Source organism: Myotis brandtii, unplaced genomic scaffold, assembly GCF_000412655.1.
Source record: "Myotis brandtii unplaced genomic scaffold, ASM41265v1 scaffold521, whole genome shotgun sequence".
Taxonomy (NCBI): domain Eukaryota; kingdom Metazoa; phylum Chordata; class Mammalia; order Chiroptera; family Vespertilionidae; genus Myotis; species Myotis brandtii.
The window spans coordinates 267,899-290,822 of NW_005369870.1; the positions used below are offsets into that span (position 1 = coordinate 267,899).

Consider the following 22,924-nt stretch of genomic DNA (forward strand, 5'->3'; position numbering starts at 1 on the left):
AGTACTCGGACAAATTAGGATATGATTTTGGTTCATTTAAATTACTTTTCTTTGGTAAAGAATTATTGTAAGTTTTAGAGTCTAAAGTTTAGGATATTTTTTATTTTACTTAAATGAAGAAATGGAGTTTTCTTTCTCTGCCCCTCCCTATCATTCACATTTTCCACCTATCACTATTAATATTAACCTCCACAGCCCCTTATTTTATTATTTCCAATAATTCCAAGTTCATATAGAACTGATAATGTAGCAAGTCCCAAGTACAATAATAGACAGACTACTCCCAACTTTCTGTCTAGTTTCCAGCCATTGAAGTGAACTGCTAAAAAAAGAAAAATAATTGAAACATTGAGAGAGATGGTTATGTAAGTTAGTCCTCTGCTGTTCACTTCTACAGGAGCTGATGTATTTATAAATACAGTTTTAATCACCCATGGAACACCTAGGCACAGCATATCAAACACATTGGATCCCACGATGTTAGACATAGCCATATCTCCTTTGCCTGCAAAAAAAAGCATGGTGTTAAAATGTGCATACCAATACTGTATTTTAATAATAAGCTTCATAAGAAAAGACACTGGATACTTTTTTGTTTGTTGGTTTTGGAAAATTGTATTAGAGCAAAAGTCTTACTGAATTTGTATTTTTTAATTTGGGGAGGTTAGTATTTAAAGTATTAACATTTATTTATCTAATTATCTTTATTAAAGCATTTTTCAATAAGGTGTGTAGATTACTTGTTGCTTTCATTCTAGTTTAACATGTTTAATTACAATTTAATACACAATTCAGATGAATTTTATTCGGGAATTAGATTTAGTGAAATTAATGTTTGTTATTAAATAGTAAATCCTTCCTCTTGAGTTACTCCTTTTTTTCTTCAAGTATGTTGCTGAAGAAATAAATATATTTAAAGGCAACTTTGCTTAGTGTAGTTCAGCCAGGCTTGAAGAGTGAGCATTGCAGCTTGAGGGACCTAATTCTTACCTTTTCTTGCAACCAGCACACTTGCAATCGTGTCTGGTATGCTTGTTCCTGCTGCTAATAAAGTAAGGCCCATTATTGTATCTGGAATTTCTAATGTTTCCCCTGTAATAAATATAGATGTTATAAGTTACAAATCTTATAGGTTCACTAACCATCCTCTGCAGATATTTTAGATATTTCCTTCCTGAACAAAAAGAAAATAGGCATATTTAGATTACAGAGCCAGTATGTATATACTTAGATTTTAGTTAGCAAAATATTTGAGTAAGATTGGTAAATGGGGTAACATGGGTAGTACAGATTTTTTCTTTTAAATACTCACCCAAGGATATGTTTTTATTGATTTTAGAGAGAGGGAGAGAGAGAGAGAAACATAGATGTGAGAGAGAAATAGCGATTGGTTGCCTCCTGTAGCACAACCAAAACCTAGGTATGTGCCCTGACCAGGAATTGAACCTGCAACCTTTTGCTGTAAGAGGTAGTGCTCCAGAGCAGGTAGGACAGATTTTTAATAGAGAAAATTCTACCAAGGAGCAGTTTCCCTCCTTGGTATGCTTATAGAAGTTTTGGATGTCATCACTATTATATCATTAAGGCTGTTGCTTAATGTATGCTAATAAGATTGGTCCCTTTTTTTTATTAAAAACTTTTCTTAAAGTGTTCAGTGTTAAGCATATTGTTTATAGCTATTTTAAAAATATAAATGTGTTAATATGGTATACATTTTAACTCCTACTTTAGTGATATACCTCAATTTAGTGTTTTCTTTGAGAAATATCATAAATCTGAAGAAAACAAAATAGGGTTCTTGAGTTTTTTTAACATTATAGTCCTAATTTAGTAATACTTCTGTTAAATTTGATGTCAGTTCAACATTTTTCAGTAATGTATTTATTTTAGGAAACAGGACCAATGGGAAGTTAAAAAAAAGTACATGTAACTGCTCTTTTATTGTTATAATTGAAAACTTTAGAATTATTCTTCCTTTCTAATATTAATTTAAAAAAACTAAGTAGCTGTTTATTGCATGCTAATATATATTGATATTGGACTTGATTGTTAATTTTTGTTATGGTTGGCCAGAGTTCTTATGTACATAAATAACACATAAATAACATCTTGGGGGTGTTCTATGATCTGTTACTTGATTTTGCTCTTTTCCTGTTTTCCTAATGTCAAATGTGTTCTGGCTGAGAAAGTTTGGAGAGATTTAATATGCAAGCTAATTGGACTATTTTATCTTCCTCTTTAAAAAAAGAAAAAAATATTTTGTTTTTTGCTAGCATACTATTCTAAGTTACATATTAAATTGGAAAAAGTCAGAGATCAGCAAGTTTTGGGTTCTTTTTTTTTGTTTGTTTTGTTTGTTTTTTGGTAAAGGGCCAGATAGTAATTATTTTAGGCTTTGCAGGTTATAGTCCCTGTTGCAATTATCCAGCTCTGCCAATGTAGTGTGAAAACATCCATAGATAATATGTAAACGATTGACCCGATTAGCAAAAAAACAGAAGACCAGTGATACTCAGGAGGTAGTTTGCTCACCTCTGATACTAGTTCATTCAGGTTAACCTTTGGGGAGAAATTCCTGAATTTTTTGTTTTACATTTATATTTAGTTTGTCCTTCTGGACTAGGAATTCTATGGGATTAGAGCTGATTATGGCCAAGCAGTAATAGTTAAATTTTAATTGTGAAAGCAGTAGAAACCTAAAATGAAACTTTTTTTACTTATTTCATAATATATTTATATTGCCATGTCAAAAAGCAAATTAAAAGCCCTGCTTGGACGGGTCAGTGGTTAGAGTGTTGGCCCATGCACGGAAGGGCATGTACCTGGGTTGCAGGTGGTATTCCTGGCCAGGTTGGGGCACATGCGGGAGGCGCCCAATCAATGTGTGTCTCTCACATCCATGTTTCTCTCTTTCTCTCCCCCTCCTTCCCACCCTTTCACTCTCTCTAAAAGTCAATGGCAAAAATAAATAAAAAGCAAAATAAAACGTATTCTAGTTAAACTGTGAACATCATTGTTTTCCCCAAACAGTGACATCTTGCTATATTTTCTGTTATGTGATTGAACTTAATATAAAGAGTTATGGAGCCCATGCAATGTGATTTAATTATTAGTCTAACAGACATCCTGTGAATTTATTTCATTTATGAGATGATTCCCTTGACTCATACCCCTGGGCTGTATAATTTTGAGAATATAGTTGATATGGGATATGCACTCACAAAACCTGGATGATTGGTATATTAATATTGAATTTTTTGGTGGATAGCATTATATTTACTCTTTGCTAGAAAAGAAATTTGCTCCTTAGCTAGACTACCTTAGTGAATGTATGGAGTTCTTATGTGAAACTGATTATTTTCTTTTTAAATTGTTCTCTTGTATTCAAGATACATACCAGTTATTGTGACCATCCAAACAAGGATATATGTAAATGCAGATATCCAAAGTGCCGACATGAAAAAGGTTATCACAAAATAATTTTTCCAAAATTTTCTTCTACAATCTGGTGTGGTTAGAAAAAGTAATGTGATAATAGGAAGGGATAGTACCCACAAAATTCTTTTGAAATCTGCTTCAGGCATGTTGAAAACACTTGGTGGATCTGTTGAGAAAAAAAATGATTCTGAATTTCTTAAATGGCCAATTACATTAGAAATGTCCATTTAGAAAACTATATTTAAATAAATTAGCTGTATCAGTTTTAAGAGGCTATTTAAAACATTTGAATACCTCATTACTGGTATTGCTGGCAAAAAGAAACTAATTGAGACTTTAGGGCAAACAGTGTAAAATGTGATTCTCAGCATTTCTTGATTTCGGGCCTTCATCGAAATGTCTTGGGTCATTCACTGAATATGTTAGAGATGATGTTTATGGAGTGTCAGTTGGACATCTTTGTGGATGATCTTCAGTAACTTTTTTTGCTTATGGGATAGTTGTCTCCACTGCCCAATATTGATGATACCTCAGCCTACCCCATGTATCATATAATGTATACTTAGGGATTATAAAATAGAGTATAATTTTTATTAAGTTGAATATTCCATTCTAATTCTTATTGTAAGTTATTTTGAGGGCTTTTTTTCATTAATTCACAATTCACCACCAATCTTAGAAACAACCTTAAGAAAATAGGAACTAGTATAGAATCTACATGTAATTTATATACTTGAGTATGTTTCTTTATTCAATTTGTCTTACGAAGTTAATGGGAGACAATAGCATATTGGATAAAATGGGAATTCACTTTAAAATTGTTTAAAATTTGTATGGCATTTACAGAATAATGTACCAATATATTTGATCAATCACAATACAACTAATGCTAGTAAAACAACTAGTAAAATTTGCCAAGCCTCAGCCAATGAGCCATTAAATAAAATTAGGTATAATTTTAGTGTAAATAGTAAATTTTAGACTGATTCTTTCAGTTTCTTGTTAAAAAATTTAACTTAGAGATGAATAACTCTTGTACCTGAAAGACTAGAAACTAATTTTTGTATGAAGGGGAAGAGTCATGTTTTAATTTTTTGTAGGTAGTAAATTAGGGTAAGTTCCCTTCCTAATGTACTAAATTAAATTTAGAATCTGTTTTATACAACCATTTTATATAAAAGTAACCCATAAATTGATATTTCTGGTCATAGATGAATTTGACTTTCTACCAAACATATTTACCTAAATGGTTTGCTATTGCTTCAAATTACATGTTTAAAACTCAACTCGTTTCTTCTTCTCACCAACCCTTTCTCCTAAATTCCGTTTTTGCAAGCAGTGTTCCGTTTTCTTAGTCAATTCTGATCAAAGTTTAAGAATTGTCTCTGCTCCCTTTTCTGGCCATGTGTAGTCCTTTAATTGCCTGGTCTTTGTGATGCTTTCTCTGCATTGTCTCATGTCTGTTCTCTTCATTCCCACTGCCTTCTCTCTGTCTAGGCACCTATTAAACACATCAGCTGTTTAGTAGCCTCTTATCCCATGTTTCAGTTCTAATAATCTTCCTGCTCACAAACCTGCAAGACTCTTACACAAACATTTAATTCTAATCCTATTCCTTTCTATCTACCGTTCTGCTTTCTTACTGTGCATATTTTGCCTCAGTTATGCTAGCACTTAAATAAGTAAGTGCTTTGCTTATATTATTTCCTTGGCCTCAAACCACAGAATATACTTTATATTTACCTCTGTATCATTTACCTGATAAAGACTTCAGTAGCTGTTACTTATTGATTATAGATCAGATCATCAGTTAAAATCTTAAACTATTCTGCAAGGCTCAGTTTAAATGCTTCCTTGTCAGATAGTCTTTCCTATTTAACCATTCTCATCAAATTTTAAATAATCTATCCCTTTTAGGAACACAGTTATACTTTATTTCTTTCTCTAAATACGTAAATCCTCATATTTTAGTCACTTTCCCCCCTGCGGTATTGGAAGCTTCATAAGGATATGGACTGCCTCTTCATCTCTGGGTCTCCAGTGTCTTCTATATAATAAGAATATATATTTGCTGAATTAAATGAAATTACATTTCACTAGTGAATAGACTTAGTAGTGGACAGGATGTGGTTTTTACCTTCAGAAACCTGATTAAGACCATGCAAACTTATAGAAAGCTGGGAGTAACCGGAATCCTCATAAAATATTCCACTGTCATTTCTTGATGGTCGACGAATGAATGGTCGACCCTCATCTTCCCATCCCATTAGTGGTTGTTGTTCACTTCTCTCCTCCATAGCTTTGGCAAGACGGGTACAGCAGGGACTGCATTTCTTTATAATATATTGGTTAATTTTAATGTCAAAACACAGAATCAGGACATATAATCCATATATCAAAAGTAGTAGAATACCTTCATACCTATAAATTAGAGAAATTTGTGTTTTTAAATTAAAAAATTAAAATTATTTGAGAGTTAATAGCTTTTAAGCAGCTTAATTTTTAATGCAGCAATAGAATAATCAAATGTTTCTAGATATATTTTGGTGTTGTAGATGTGTTACAGCATTATTATAAATTTATTGATTGGAGCTTGACTTCTCTATATTTAAAAAAACAAGGATTGGAAACTCATCTTCATTTATAGATTCCTTTAAGATGGTTGGTATAAAAATGCTTTGAAAATAATGATCAAAATTAAAGTGAAACTAATGGATAGTAATGGGTAGTCTTCATCTCAGTTCATTGGCAGAATCCATTCCCCAAAATACATAATAAGAGACTACAGCATGTGTTAGTTCATTTTAACTGTCTCTATTCAAATTTTATAGTGTAGAAATTTTGTGTAAAAACTCGGAATATATTAGGCTTGCTTTGGGGTTTTCAGTTTCCTATACAGAGTTTTTAAAAATGTATATATAATATTAACTAACTAAGAAAAGGAGATATTCTCAAACATAAAATTATACCATAGGCACTGAGAACTTTTTTCCTCCACTGGTTTCCTATTTAAAGAATTGTGACTAGCTAATACCATCACATTTGAATCTTGCATTTACCTTTGATAGCTAGTAAGTCTGCTACAGCCAGAAGCACAGAGTTCTTGATCTCCGGGGTGGAGGGAGACTCTCACAGTCACTGTTCTCTTACCGATAGCTGCTGAGTCCCAGAAATACCCCGCCTGTAACTCATCGTTTTTCTTTGGGAGAAGGACTAGTGTTCAGAATGACTCATTTAGGGATTTTGCTCCTTGCTCTATTTTAAGTTTTTTGATAGCAGGTATTTGCAGCACTGCTAAGTTGTACTGCAGAGGGGAGCCACCTGTGACATCTCTTTATCCCTCATGATTGTCAGTGTAGTGGCAAATACCTAATAGGTACTTGGTGCATATCAGTTGAAAAAGTTATCTGTCTACTAAGTCACTCCCTTTTTTATTTTCTCAGAACAGCAAAGCATAGGGAGATAAAAAAAAAGAAAGCAAGCAATTTTTAACATTAAAACCTAAATATTTTTTATTCTGCGAGGAAGAAGGCTATAGTTTTTCTTCCTAAATGAACAGAGGGGAAGATGCAAGAATTCAAAGGGACGTTTACTTCCTCCATCCCCATCTCCAATCTTGTGACCATGACTGCTTCTAGGCAAGGTGAGCAATAACCCAATAGATGAAAAAGCCAACTGGTAGGACTTTAGTGGACAACAACAGTTGGGAGACTTCCTGGTCAGGCAGTGGGGAGAAGGAAGGATGTAACATCATTCTGACTAATGAGACAGAAAAGGAGACTGACCACTAAAAAATAGCGAAGAAGGGAGAAAAATGCAGCCAGCAATCGTGATGAGGAACTTTAGCCCAGAGACCACTGGAAAGGGTGTAAAAGTGGCAGACATTTGAGAAGTTACTAAACCATTAGAATTTCATGAAATTTTCTCTGTGATTGTGTTTTACATGACAGTGATAATTATTTCAAGCTTACCAGTACACTTGGTTGTCAAATATTATGCCAAGAACTGTTGCTACACTAATCGCATATGCCGCGCAGTCTCTGAATAGGGGCCAGCACGATAGTGTTGAAACCTATAAAATGATAATTTTGTTTCCATTACACTGCAACTTCTTCAAGTACATGCTTAATGTAATAAAATTGTTTGTATATTTGTAGCTAAATATCTTTTGCATATTGCCTAGAGAAAAAGGAACTTTAAGGAAAATTGTTTCTAAACCTCTGATTTTCATAAATTTGACCTAGAGCTATTTGTGGGTTAATCTAAAATTGAATACATGTTGGTTTTTCTACTGATTAATAAACTTGATTGAACAGATTACTAGTGCCTTGTTTGTTCTAGACTATAAACAGTTCTTTAATTTGTCAAGACAATACACTGTGTTGAGTTTTTGTACATACCACATTAGATAGCAAGCCACAGGCTGCACAGATGCCCAGGAGATTATAAATTGCAGATCCAAGAATGGTGCTAATGCCAATATCGCCCTTTGTGATAAATACACCTATGAGCAAGATAGTAAGCAGGTAAATTAGTGTTGATTTGAAATAGATAAAATCACATGGGATTAGCAAAAATATAAGGTGCAATATTTACCTAGGAAAGCAGTAACTAATTCGGGAGCTGAACTACCGGCTGCCATGAAAGTTGCACCCGCAACATCCTGAGACAATCCAAGGGCTGAAGACAAATGAGATTATGTTATGCCCAGTAAAGTGACAAATGAAAGAGTATATACTGTCTTTATAACTAAATACAGTAGATATTCAAAACTACAGCTTTACAGAAAAGCACTCATACTTCACTGGAAAAGTAAAATATGCAGGTTAAGAAATAGAGGGATCCAGTGTCTTGCTTTCGTTGTCACTCTGTGACCTAAAGCTTCAGTAGAAAGGGAGATAAGGCCAGGAGTACATGGAAGCATGCTGCAACTCAGTACTCTGAGTGCATTATGGATCTTATGGGACCCAGAAAAGATTCCTTCCTAGTTGTAGATGTGTAGCAACAGTACAGCTTTTAAAAAACTCAATGCTCCAACAGGAGCTGAGAAAACTAGGGTAATTCAGGAATCCTAATCCAACTTGAAGGAGGAGAAAAAGTGAATATTGGTAGTATTTTAAGATCTAGAAATGAAGCTGAATTAAGGAGCATGTTCACAAATTGGTAATTTCAACCTTGTCTAAATACAAAAGAGGAAATTAACAAAAAACAAGATTGACTACTGTATAACATTGTTAAATTATGAAACCATGAGAACTGTTTTAGATTGGGAAATGTAAGAAAATACTACTATTCAAATTGTGTGTATCCCCCATGTTAACAAGCATGCAAATCCATTATCCTCAGTGATTGATGGGATAAGAGTCTTAAATGTTTAGCCCCTTCAGTTTTAGAGCTAAGGGACCTGCTATGGCAAGGGCAGAGAAAGCCATGGGTTGGAAACCACCTTGCTTAGGGAAGGCTGAAACAAGGTTGCATCAGAAATCCCCAACCGAGCTTTGCTGGTAGAATGAAAATTAGCTGACAGAGGTAGCATGCTGAGTCACACAGACTAAAACTCAGGTACCCAAGGCTCTTGATAGCCATCCTTTGCTGGTGTTTTTGTTTATTATATCTATTGATTCTTGACACTTCAGTCTTCCTGGGACCCTCAAATTCTGCCCTGCTTGCTTGAGTCACCTGTGGTCAGTATTTACTTTTGCCTGTGGGGACCATTACCTGTTGCTTATTCTCAGGTCCTCATGTTCTGTTTCTCTGCTGGGACATCTACTCTTGACTTTCCTGGTTTTTTTCCTTGGTGTGGCAGATTGTATTTTACAAATTGGCTACACTATTTCTGCTCACATGATTTCCCAGAACCTTTTCATTCTTTATGAATAAAAAAAGGTGAAGTTTATGTTTATGTCTCCTCCTGGGCCTGGATGCGCCTATTGACTCATGCTTGGACTGACACAGAGAGTGACAGCCATTATATTGCCAGGCTAGGACATAAAAGGTGGCAAACTTCCTCATGCTCTCTAAGAACATTTGCTTTAGAGCCACAAGTCGCCATATAAGAATCTGGCTGCCTTGAAATCCCTATCCTAGAGAGACCAAATGGAGAGCCAAAATTGAAATAGAGATACTTGAGGGACTCCTGCTGTTTTGAACTGTCCCAGGCACCCACCATGTGAGGGAGGGAGCTTTCAGATGACCCACCTTCTCTTATGACCTTGAGCAAAACCACTTAGCTCAAGTTTAGCCCTGTTTGGGGGCGATTTGTTAAGCAGGAATGGATAATGGGAACACCTAGCTATTGGTCATTTATTTATTGCATTTACTGACAACCTACTATGCCAGATGCTTTTTCATGTGCTGAGAATATGGCAGTAACAATCACAAATGTTTCTGCTCTTGTGGGGCTTTAGTTCTAGTGAGAGGAAACAGACAAGAAAGCAAACTCCGTGTTAGAAATAGTGAAGAACAAAAGCATGGAGGGGGAATGTGAAATGTCATGACAGAAAGATTGTAATTTTGGATCAGGTTACCAGAAAGGACTTCACTGGGACAGTAACTTAACACACACTTCAAAGGGAGGGAGCTAGGCACACATACACCTGGGGTAAGAGTATTCCAGGCAGAAGGAGGGAGTGCAAAGGATCTGAGGTGGAAGCTAGCCCATGTTCAAGAAACAGAAGCCCAGCGTGTATGGAATTAAGGTGTGAAGGGAGGGAGGTAGTTGATAAGGTCAGAGGTAACAGGCAGCCGGATCATGCAAGGCCTTGTGGATCCTGGTAAGGACTTGGGCTTTTATTCTGAAAGATTTGGAAGTGATTACAAAGCCATTCACATTCTGCCTGCTGATGGTACCAAAATCAGTTATTTTTTTTTTTTTAATCCCTGTGCGGTTATTTGGTCTCAGAGGCCCAACCAGCTCTAGTCTGAGCTGTTTGGCCACCTGTTGAGTCTTGTGAAAGTGCTCTGGGGATAGTTGGGATGATCCAATTCAGGTCCTCTATCCTATTCCTCACTATTTGCCTCTGGTCATGTCACTTGATGAACACCCACCTGCAGTGACTAATGAAGGGAGAGAAATAATAATGATCTATGAAAGTAATATTTCATAGCATTTCTTTTACTGCCTAGAGTGAGATGTGTGTGTGTGTGTGTGTGTGTGTGTGTATACAAGAGAGAAGAGAGCTGGTGCACAACATTTGTGCACTGGGGGGGGGGGGTGTCCCTCAGCCCAGCCTGTGCCCCCTCGCAGTCCGGGATCCCTCAGGGGATGTCCAACTGCCGGCTTAGGCCTGCTCAGTGGGCCTAAGCCGGCAATCAGACATCCCCCAAGTGGTCCTTAGTGCTGCCAAAGAGGCGCTCGCCAGCCATGAGCCCGGCTTCTGGCTGAGCAGTGCTCCCCCTGTCGGAGCGCACTGACCATCAGGGGCCAGCTCCTGCATTGAACGTCTTCCCCCTACTGGTCAGTGCATGTCATAGCAACTGGTCGTTCTACCCTTCAGTCGATTTGCATATTAGGGTTTTATTATATAGGATATCACTTTATATGACATATAACAATTATATAATTATATATTTTTATGTGTGTATATATGCATACTTTTATTACAATTCTGTAATGTGTAGTAAGATCAACTGGCCATGAAACAAAATAGAACAAGATAAAAGCTATTGCTCTGTGATTAACTTTTTTAAATTTTAGGTGTGAAATAAATATCTTACATTGACAGTATGCAATTCACCTTCATATACATAATTTATTAATCTCAACTATTCTCAAATATGAGTGATGCTATTTCCATTTTACAGATAAGAAACAGGTCCAGGAGGTTAAATAATTCAGTTAGGTGGATAGTGAGGATCTTAAATGTGAGAAGTTACTACATAAACCCCAAGTATATTGGTTCTAAGTCCAGTGCTATTTCAATTTCATGACAGAAACCCAATATAACAATGGCAGTTAGGCAGGCCAATTATAACGTTATTTTCTTCTCTGCCTCGTGGCACCGGCACATAACTGCCCCCAATTTATTCCTTCCTTGGGGGGAAAATAGTTACTGGGAGTCAGAATGTAGAAGTTTAATAATATTGGGTATTATCATGAATTCTCTAATCAAATCAGGGCTAGATAATATGTGGAGGAAATTGAAAAAGAACAAAATGCTTTATCTTGGAGTTGCTGTCCAAACTCAGTAAAACTGAAGAGCTAATGACCCCTCTTCATTTAGCTGAAGAGTGCTTTATTGGAAAATTCAATCCGCAACGTGATCTGTTGGGTTGTTGCAAGGTAGGGAAAGAGGTGGCCCATTGAACACTTCTCTCAAAAGGCAGTAGTGACCAAGAGTGTCGCTCTCCACTGAGCTCTAATTGAGTCATGAAAGGAAAGAACTTGCACTGATGGGCATGTGCAATTTAGAGATATTTTAACAAGTTATATCTTAAGGTTCTAAGCATATTTTGTAAAAATGGTTTATACATCTGAACTTTAGAATGGCCTGGATTTGTCTTCGCTGACCTTTGGAGAGCATTTCTCTCCTCTCTATTACTCTAAAGGAATAATCACATTTTCCTTCAGGATACAGTAGAAAAGTTTAAGGTGAGTTTGCTTTATAAGTTTAGATATCATCACAGTGTTTATATAAAGTGCAACTCGATGATAATGAACTGATTGCTAAAACTCAGCAAACTTTTTCTCAAGTGTGTTTGCTTCTAGGATGCCATGTTGGGAAGTTTATAACCTCTGGAAATATAGGAGGAAAAGTTTTACACTAAAATGGAGACCTGGATTCTGGCCCTGCCAATAAGTAACTTAATATGAGATTTTAGATAAGTCATTCAGACAAGGCTTGTATTTTGCCATCTGTAAAATGGGGAGTTGGACTACACAATCCTTAAGGTCTCTTCTAATTTTTTCGATTTCTACTCAAAATGTAGAGTATGAATTCTGTCTTAAATGTTAAATAATCCCATAATAAAAGAAAACCCTCTATGTTATTTAAAATTTAGAAGATGGAGGAAAATAGAAGGGGCAGAGTTACTTACATGCTTACCATTGTGTTTAACCACTGCTATCATTTTAATGTATTTCTAGTCTCTTTCACGTTTTAATAGAGTTATAACTATAGGCAGTATGCAATTTGGTATCCCTTGGCATGATTTTAAAAAGTCCTCATGATAGCAAATTTTCATGCTTTGTGAATGGATTTGAGTTTTGGAAGCAATCGAAAGTCATTCGGACTCAACTCTAGTGACTCCAATGGGTAGTCATGCTAAGTAACTCTACTTAGGGTCCAAAATGAAGTGTGACAGCACAGCCGGTGTGGCTCAGTGGTTGAGAATCGACCCATGAACCTGTAGGTCACAGTTTGATTCCCACACAGGGCATATGTCCAGGTTATGGGCTCAATCCCCAATAGGGGGCGTGCAGGAGGAAGCCGATCAATGATTCTCTTTTATCATTGATGTTTTAAATCCCTCTCTCCCTCTCCCTTCTTCTCTCTGAAAAAAAAAAGAAAAAAAGAAGAAAAAAAAAACAAAACAAAACATAAAAAAATTAAGAAAATAAAAAATGAAGTATGACAGCAAACCAAAGCTTTTTATGGTTTGCAAAACTCATGTTGACATCAATTTTAAATATTTTTCTAGAAATATTTTGAGTAAAGTTAGCATGCATTGGAATCAATGCCTGCCTCTCAATGCCCAACTGCATGTATATGCTGTGAGGTTCTTAATAATAAATAAAAACATTATGAGCACTTTCTGGTTGCCACCTTATATTTTGATGCACTATGATGGAGTAAATTCTGAAACCCTGTACAACGGTTTTAAATGCCTGATTCCATTGAAAAGGCACTCTTTTCACTCCCAACCTAACAGCTATAATATTACAATGAATGTCACTGTCCTCAGCCTAGCATACAAAGTCCTTGCAAGACATTTTATCACCAAACCTCACAGTTACCTGAGTTTTGGCCCCATAATTTGCCCAGTGTCACACAGTAATTGTAGAGATGGGATGGGCACCTAGATCATTTTTACTTGAAAAAGCTGCTCTTTCAGTCATCCGTGTAGGTAAAGTGAAGAGATTAATAATTATCATAATCATCATCATCATCATCATCATCATCATCATCATCATCATTGCCTATTCCTGCAATAGCATCTTGGTAATATCCAAACGACTTGGCACTTTATTTAGATCCAGGCACCTGGCGTAGATTTAGCAGCAATCCAAGGGGACCACAGTTTAGATCATAAAAAAAGAAAAACAAAGAGGATGAAAATGCTCTTAAGAGGAGGATGAGTGCCCCTGTGGCAGGGAGGAAACACTATTCTTAGGTTCTTTGTTCTCTGGGAAGGCTTTGCTTCTGTAAATTTCACAAGGATTAAGAAAATCAAACACTGAAACTGTAGGCTGTCCAAATGCCATACTCACAGAATTACTCGACTCCCTTTCAATTTTATCAATTTAGAACCAAATCTACCTGGAATTAAAACTTGCATTTCTTTCTTATTGTCTATTTCTGAAACACAAAGTAGAACATGGGCAAATGTTAGTTCAAAGCAGAGTGAATAAAAATAATTTTAATAAAAAAGCAAATACTTTAATTATGTTTCTCTATATCTTACTAAGATTGTTTTCACTTAAGACACGTTATACCTCAAAGGATCAGCATGGTGGAGGGATTAGAATTGTTAATTGAATAGTATATTAGTGTGACATTTAAAATGAAAAGTTTCATAGCTGGCTCATTGTGAACTTCGAGCTATATCAAGTGACCAATCTTAAGGAGTTCTCAATTTTTTGTGTAGATAGCTTAGGAAAAGGTTAAAAACAGGAAAAGCTGCTCTGAATAGTGGTTAAATAATTCTAGGAGAGCCCCATTACATATAAAAATACTAGAGGTCAGGTGCACGAATTTGTGCACTGGTGGGGGCTGGCCAGGGGAGGGGCTGCTGGTGGTTGGCCAACTGGCCCTGCCCCCGATTGTTTCAGTCGTTCCACTGTTCCGGTCGCTTGGCTTTTATATATATAGATGTAAAAATGATTTTTTTGTTTTTTGTTTTATACTGAGCTTTTGTGTTTCTAAAAATAAACTGAGAGCTCGGCTCAGGGGTCCTCAAACTACAGCCCGCAGGCCACGTGCGGCCCACCCCGCCAAAAACATTCATCCGGCCCGCCGGGTGTTTTTGCCGCCGCTGCCTGTTGCTTAGCAGCCGACTAGTTTTTTTTTAAACTATAGTCCGGCCCTCCAACGGTCTGAGGGACAGTGAACTGACCCCCTGTTTAAAAAGTTTGAGGACCCCTGGCCTGGCTGGTGTGGCTCAGATGGTTGAGCATCAACCTATGAACCAGGAGGTCATGGTTTGATTCTAGGTCAGGGCACATGCCTGGGTTGTGGGCTTTATCCCCAGTAGGGAGTGTGCAGAAGGGAGCTGATCAGTGATTCTCTCTCATCATTGATGTTTCTATCCCTCTTTCCATCTCCCTTCCACTCTCTAAAATAAAATAAACAAAAAATTAAAAAAAGAGTATTTTAAAATATATGTAATTTAAATATAAATTAAATTAAAAATATAAACTATATTAACTTATAGTCCAAAATAGGACTATTATCTCTCAGTTTATTTTTAAAAATATACTTTTATTGATTTTATTTTATTCATGGGTCAATGCTCAACCACTGAGCCACCTCAGCTGGGCAAAAAAATTCTTTAAACAATAAAAGATTGCTAAAATGGAATAAAATGGTATGTATTTTAATGTAAAAGAAATAAAACGAACTGTAAACAATATCCTAGAGATGTTTAAGGTATTGTTTAAAGTTGCCAAGTGGGTTATTAGGTGAAATAAAAGGATGGATTTAATAAACTTACTTCCTACCTTGTGGAGTAGTACTTGCTTTTATTTGCCTTAAACTTGGTATCCAAGCTCTAGCAGATGCACCTAGACTTGGTATGTGCCCCAAGCATATTGATATTGACTTTGATCATTCACCGTCTTTGCCTTCATCTTTCCTGAACAAAGGATTCTAATCTTGGTAGTCTGTTCTTCTGTAATAATGGACAGTTAGTGAGTGTTTGCTATGTGCTAGGTCCTTGTGTAAGCAGTTGTATTTCCTCAGTACTTGGCACACAGCTCTATGAACTCAGAGCTCTAGTTACCCTGCTGCACAGCTGAGGTAGCTCAGGCAGAGAGACATTCAGCACTTTGCCCAAAGTCAGATCTAGTAAATGGTGGGGCTGCGATTTGAACCTAGGCTATGTCAGGCTCCAGAGTGGACACTTTCAACCATCTCAACTATGTGGCCCTGTAGCATGGAATAGCCTTCTCTCCCTGCAGCCCCTTTATGGATCCTCAGCATTGCTATAGACCAGTGATGGCGAACCTATGACACGCGAACTCATTTTTTTGGTTGATTTTTTCTTTGTTAAATGGCATTTAAATATATAAAATAAACTCATTTTTTTGGTTGATTTTTCTTTGTTAAATGGCATTTAAATATATAAAATAAATATCAAAAATATAAGTCTTTGTTTTACTATGGTTGCAAATATCAAAAAAAATTCTATATGTGACACGGCACCAAAGTTAAGTTAGGGTTTTTCAAAATGCTGACACGCCGAGCTCAAAAGGTTCGCCATCACTGCTATAGACCATTTAGCAAGTATCTCGTAGAGGCGTAGAACAAAGAGGACAGAGCCCCAAACAGACGGTGCCAGATATGAGTACAAGGTGATGTGACTGACTTCACAAACCAAACCGAGCAGGGGAATTCAAACTTTCCTACGTCAGGCTTAATGAATGACAAGAGACCACCGAGGCTCCCCTTGCTTCCTTGTTGTTATTTGGAATCCTCTCTATTTATGTCTTTGTCTGTCTGTCTTTGTTTCTCTTATACACACACTCCCAAGAGTATCTACACAAGTACTGTCTAGAGCAGCACAACAGATGGGAATGAGGGAGGTCTCCATAGTTTATTCCTTACCTCATATCCTTAGCTCTAACTTGTCTCAGATAATATTTCCCCTCTGAAGACATCTTTTAACCTCTTATCCTGAATTTCCTACTTGTTTCCCCATTTAATAATATGGGTTAATTTTACTTCAGCCCTCTGTGGTCAAAGAATCATCATGAGCCTCTTTTCCTATAGAATCTAAATGGGGGAAAGAAGAGGGGTTTAGCAATAGCATTTTCTCATACAGGTTCTACACAGTTAAGATGACAGCACAATGTCTCAGGTTGTCCAATGGGGTATATGCTGCTTTTCCAGTGTCGAGTTGGAGAGGAGAGATTCTGTGACTTTCATGATTTCAAGTAGAACAAGGAGAAGATCCTTGCTCGAAGCCTCAAGTGGTGACAGCTCTAGGGGACATTGCCAGACCAACGTATACAGCTATAAACAAAGAGCACTTGCTTGCCTGAGCTGGGGCCGGGCCAGGGTGTCAGCAAGAGGCTCTGCCCTCCCCCTCCTCCTTCCCCTGCATAGAGATTCCATTCCTGAACTCTTCTAGTCTTCACTTTCTGGAGCCCCTTCTGCTGGCCAATGAACCATTGCTTGTGACTTGAGGAGGGGGTAATGGGATGATGGATCTGGGTGGGCCATGATCCTGCCAATCCTACCACTGTATTCTAGGTTGGGACTCAGAACATGTCCCCCACAGAAAGTCATTGTATCATACATGATTGATCAATCCCCAATGGGTTGCCAAAAGTCTGAGCTGATTTTTCAAAGTGGATTCTCACTATTTTGTAGTATACTTTGTCCATTATTAAAGTGAGTATTTGATAAAGGTTTTCTTTGGGGGGGGGTATTTTTTGGGAGGGTTAACATTTTCAGTGCCCTTGGAAGGGACATATCTTTAAGATTGTTCATATAGAACAGTTCTTCTGAAACAACCATGTTATGGCAGCTAATCTGAAACAAGGATGTGTAAAATTATATCATATAGCAATCGAGAACATTCTTGAGTTTGGGTGCTAGAGAGACCAGGGCTTTGCCATATACTGACTGTGTAGTCTGGAGAAATTGCATATCTTCTCAGCCTCAGTTTTCTCTTCAATAAACCAGTCTAATAGTCCCTACTTTGTAGGTTTTTTTGTGGAGACTAAATGAAACCATATATATTTAATTTAGAACCATGCTTTTATCATTGTTTTATGATAACTAATAAGATAAATGAATGAATAAATAACACTCCAGTACTTTGTGGAATGCATCAGTGAACTATTTTGAGAATAGTATTAATTAGCTGATGGGATGGGTGAAACTATTTCCACTCAATGCTAATCAAAGAACTATGGGGGAATGTAACACATTTGCATACTTCTCTGTGGATGTAAACCACTTTCAGGGAGATTGTTTTTTTATTGCTGATGTTTAAATGCGGATGAGACCATGCTAGATCTTGAAAAGAGAAATGACAAAGTTAACTTATAGACATTTTAAAAAGAATTGAGCTAGCACTATTTCTATCTCCTTTTGTTGTTAGTATTTCCAGTACTCAAGACCAGGTCAGTTCTTAGCTGCTGAGGAAGATTCGGCAGTGGCGTGGCATCATCCGTCAGTCACACATCTGTAATAGCTACTGTATTCTATTTCTGAGCCAGGAGTAGTGCGCTGAGAAGTGCATGTTGTTGATGATGTTTCAGAGTGATTCCACAAGTGGCATGGTGGAAGTGATTGTTACAGATACTCTGTGAAGTCACTCACTGAAGATTGTTCTAAAGTGGCAATCTAAGCTTTAATGCAGTAGTCTCTCTCTATAGGGCTAGAAGAGTTTTTATTTACCACTGTGAAGACAATTTTTTACGCATTTATTCTTTCAGTCAAGTCATTTTTCGATAATGTGAAAGCAAAAATGTTTTAAAATGATAATTTTACTTTCCAGAAAGAGAAAGATTCTAGGTGGGATATTACCTTGAATTGAAAGTCTCTTAGACTTATGTAATTATCACTAGTGGCCCAGTGCATGAAATTCATGCACGGGGGGTGGGGGGAGGATTGTCTCTCAGCCAGGCCTGCACCCTCTCCAATCTGGGACCCTTCAGGGGATGTCCGACTGCCGGTTTAGGCCCGATCCCACAGTTGGCCTGATCGCCCCCAACTGCCCGCCCCCCGCCAACCTGCTCACCCCCAACTGCCTGCTACCCCCAACTGCCCTCCCCTGCCTCATCGCCCCTAACTGCCTCTGCCTCAGCCCTGCCACCATGGCTTTGTCCAGAAGGACGTCTGGAAGGTCTCCCGGAAGGTCTCTCAGTTTAATTAGCATATTACCCTTTTATTAGTATAGATTATCTATTTAGGTTTTCTATTTAAAAGTACAGTTCTTCCCACAAGGATGAACAAGTGGGTTACTGCAACAGAGTTGAGAGTATAGAAACAGGTCCACATGTATATAAGAATTTAGTACATGAAACTGATTAACTTTAGAAAAAAATAGCATTGTGTCCTATAGCAAAACAAATTCTTAGGGGATGAAATAAATAAATGTAAAATATAAATATATATATAAGTAAAATAAATATGCCAATTTTTCTCACCAATGGATAAAAAAGTCTAAGTATAAAACCAAAAGGAAAATCATAAACTATTTATAAGTTTACTTAAAATATGTAAAATTTCAATGTGATAAACACACAAAATACAAAAGCAAACAACAAACCATGAAAAAAACATATGATATAAATTTTGTATTAGAAAAATGGTTTGAAAAAGTCTTGGAAACCAATAAGAAAAAGATAAATTACTCCCACCCGCACCCCCATTAGAACATGGGCAATAAAACACAAAAGAAAAAAAATAAATTTCAATACACTTATAAAATGTTAACCTCAGAAATGGATAAAAGATAAATACAAACTTTATAAAATAAAGTACCATTTTTAAAGCAACTAACGAAGGCATTTAAAATGATATTGTTCATGGCTTTCTGGAATGGAAGCTATCACATATTCCGGAGGTTTAGGTTTGCACACCTCTGTGACATGCTTTTGGCAATGTGTAAGATAAAGCTTAAAATAGGCACAGCTCTGCATCTTTACCAGGAAATGACCAGAGAAGTTTGCAAAGATTTTTTTGCAAGTAGGGGCATAACATTATTTAAAACAAAGAAACTTAAAAAACAAATCAAATGTTTCATAAATTTATAATGTTAAAAATTATAAATTTCTACATGGTGACTACTATGCCTAAAAAACAGTTTTCGGTGATCAAGTCACCGAAGTATAATGCTACCTACCATTAAAAATAAAGTTTTTGAAGAGCATTTAATCCTATGGGAAATGTACATAATTCGATATTACATGACAGAAAGGAAAAGACCTTAAATAGTACCTATCGCAAGATCCAAAGGCTGAAAGGAAATACACCCAGTGGTAACTGTGGGGAATCTCTGGGTGATGGGAATGTAGATGATTTTTACTTTTTTCTTCTATTTGTCTTGTATTTCATCAATCCAAGTAAAAACACTATGTTAAAGTAATTTAATCTCTATTAAATGAAAACTATCAATATCAACTTAAAACAATGGCAGCCTAAAAATGCATGTATTTACATCTACGTAAGTTAAATAATAATTACAATAAACTTATGCTGACCTACTCTATAATTTTTTTTCATTAAACAGATATGTGTTGAGTGTCCCCACTGTTGCCAGGTCTTGTGTTAGGTCCTAGGGGACAGCTATACTCTAGTGAACAAGAGAGAACACGCTTGGCTTGCCTGGCAGCGGGAGTGGGGGAGGAGCCGTGGGTAAAGGAGAGTGTCTGTTCATGCTCTTCTCTGTGAAGAAGTGCTCACTGTTTCTGTCCAATGGGTGACTTGACCCTTGACCTAGACTTGCTCTGAAGTGAGCATGCCTCAAGAATGAAACTAACCATGCTGGCATTTTTGCTGATGTGGCATAAAACCTCTCTGATAACTTGATTTTAGGGACCAGGGCACCAATGGAAGTTCTATGCTCAGAATTCTGTGTGATGCTCGTAACTGAAGGGATATAAACCGTGGGTTTAAGCTGGTAGATCTTATTTTCAGATTCCAGTAATGAAGCCGAATTACAAATAGTGCAATTCTGCAACCGGTTGAGAGGGACAGATTGCTGCTGAGCTATTTCAAGGATAGCCATGCCCATATATGTGTGTGGCACAACTATCTGGAAGGTCACCCGGGAGATTCCCAGCCACTTACATTCACTGATGAGTTCCAAGGAGGGCAGGAAGTACTCGTCACAGACAATAGACAGGGCCAGGAACATGTAAAGGATAATTAGGAAGTAGATTACGATGCCTCCATCTTTGCGCTCCTGTTTTGTGAAAAACCCTTCAGGAAACTCCGATGATGGAGAAATAACACATTGGGTGCTATTTCCTGGTGAGGAAAAGGAGGTGAGAGTTTGAAGGCTGTTGGAGTCACACATTCCAAGCTCACAAAGGGAAATTGCTTAAGAAATCTGTAAAGTGTGGGGTTTCTGGGTGGAATTTTAAGAACCCTGGTGACAATGTACATAACCCTTTTGAATGTGATGTAGTTGTAAATCCGAAAAATAAAAAAAAGTCTTTGAGACCCGAAAGAGAGGCTTTAATGAAATAAGCTGATGATAGTGGAAGAATTAAAAAGAGGAAATCATGAAATCACTCCTTCTCGTCTGCTTCATTTCTAAAAGGGAATTCCAAACCCCTCTTCCTCCTCAAGTAGAAACTATAATCTCTGATTATTAAGATTTCTAATATCGGTACAATTTCATTTTCCAGTTGCAGAACCCACGTTGTCCCCAGGCCCGCGAACAGTCACCCACTGTCTACAGACTGAGTTTCTGGGATGAAAGATTTTTTCTCACGATGAAGTCCCCAACAATAAAAACGGAGGCCGCCCTGCTTCATGGTGTCTGTGAATTATTTTGGCACTATCTTTGAGGCTTATTTGAGGGATCAAAAGTGTTTCATATTCTTCCAAATGCTAAAACTCAGAGCAAGCACAGGAGGAAGCATAAGCCAAGGGGGTCAAGGGAGAATGTCCCTTTGTCCCTTCATTTATAGGCAGCAGCAGCAGCAGGGGTCGCTGACCCCAGCACCCACCTACCTGTGGCCCGTGGGAGACGCTGGGGCAGGGAGGCCCCCGGGGGAGGCAGGCGTGCAGCTGCCCAGAGGATGCCAAGGAGCAGGGCCCTTCTTGTCCACCGTGGACCCCCTTCTGTCTGCATGTCTGCTGCGCTCTTACTGCAGTGTGCCGCTTGAAGAGGAGAGGAAAGGAGGGTTAAGCTGGATCATGTGAGGAGTCTCCTTCCTGCCCAATGCCCTGCCCCAGACACATTTCAGCAAAGCCAGTGCAGGAGGGAGGGGGGTTGGGGCCAGCCAAGCCTCTCTGATCAGGATCCCCAAGCCCCAGGGAGGCTGGAGGAGGTAGGGAGGAGAGCAGGCAATCCTGTCTACATCTGCCCTGGGCCCACAGGCCCTGCAGTTAGATCCCGGCAGCTTGTACTTTATGGGGTCTGTCTTTAATGTTTTCATACTGGCTCTGCTTTCGACTTTCTCTAGATTTGTAAGGATCTGAGCTTTTACACCTGCTCCCACTTCTCTCCAGCTCTTGCGTGTAGAAATTGTTGGGGCTGGTGTATGTGTCTTCTGTGGTTAGCTTGGCACCTTTTATATTTCTGTTTTTGCCATTCATCCTTGTCTCCAATTATTAGGACTAGACGCAGGAAGGTAACTTAGGAGGCTACTGCCATTATCTAGTGGAGGAATGAATGATGGTAGCTTGAGCCAAAACTGTGGCAATGGGCATGGAGAGGAATCAACAGCTTCAAGAACTGTTAAGGAGACAGATTGGATGCTACTTGATCATTGATGAGCTGTGCTCTCTGCCAGAAGTTACCCAAAATGGAAATTCAACAAGGCAGGGAGTGTTCAAATATAGACCTCTATCTTCCCCACCCTAACGCTGACCAGGCTTGTCAAGGTGTGAAGAACTTGCGGCATTATAGTAACATGTAGCTAATCGCACAGGTTCTACAGCCAGACCACTTGGTTTGAGTCCTATTACTGCTACCTACTAGTTATGTGACCTTGGATAGGTTATTTAACCTCTATGCTCCTCGATTTCACTATCTGTCAAATGGGAATGGTATAGTACCACCTATATTTGGGTGGTGGTGAGAATTACATAAATGAATGCATGTAATCTGCTTAGAACAGCTTCTTCTACAAGGTCAATGTTATCTCTCCATCGGTCTATATAATAATAATAATTATTATCATTATTACTTTTACTCTTGATTGAGATAGAAGTTTCTTGGCCTTAAAGGAATTTTATAGCTTTGCAGCTCTCATAGTTCCTTTGCTTTGCAGAAAGAGCATATGCTTGCTAACATTTAGATTTAGAAACTGGGTTTTTCTGGAAAAGAGTTGCTCCTAGATATTTGGGGTCTTGGGTTGGTAAAAATTCTCAACCACCCTTTAGTTCTGCTGGGAATTGGTACCCACTATAAACCTCTC

General features: G+C 37.7%; 1 protein-coding gene across 4 annotated transcripts; it reads right to left on the reverse strand.

Annotated features, from left to right (window-relative positions):
* Positions 1–87: 87 nt before the first annotated feature.
* Positions 88–21,706, reverse strand: SLC24A5 (solute carrier family 24 (sodium/potassium/calcium exchanger), member 5). Of its 4 annotated transcripts, none has more exons than XM_005877504.2 (9): positions 21,513–21,706; positions 20,622–20,801; positions 8,035–8,118; positions 7,839–7,942; positions 7,410–7,510; positions 5,576–5,859; positions 3,398–3,604; positions 991–1,092; positions 88–505 (listed from the first exon to the last, which is right to left on the reverse strand). In XM_005877504.2, the coding sequence occupies exons 1-9, from the start codon at positions 21,631–21,633 to the stop codon at positions 183–185; spliced, it is 1,506 nt and encodes a 501-aa protein (XP_005877566.1). In that variant the 5' UTR covers positions 21,634–21,706; the 3' UTR covers positions 88–182. The 4 variants fall into 4 exon arrangements, with proteins under 4 accessions (XP_005877566.1, XP_014404274.1, XP_014404275.1 ...); XM_014548790.1 differs by having other exon boundaries at positions 388–505; positions 991–1,174; positions 21,513–21,680; XM_014548788.1 differs by lacking the exon at positions 991–1,092 and having other exon boundaries at positions 21,513–21,676.
* Between the last annotated feature and the right edge of the window lie 1,218 nt (positions 21,707–22,924).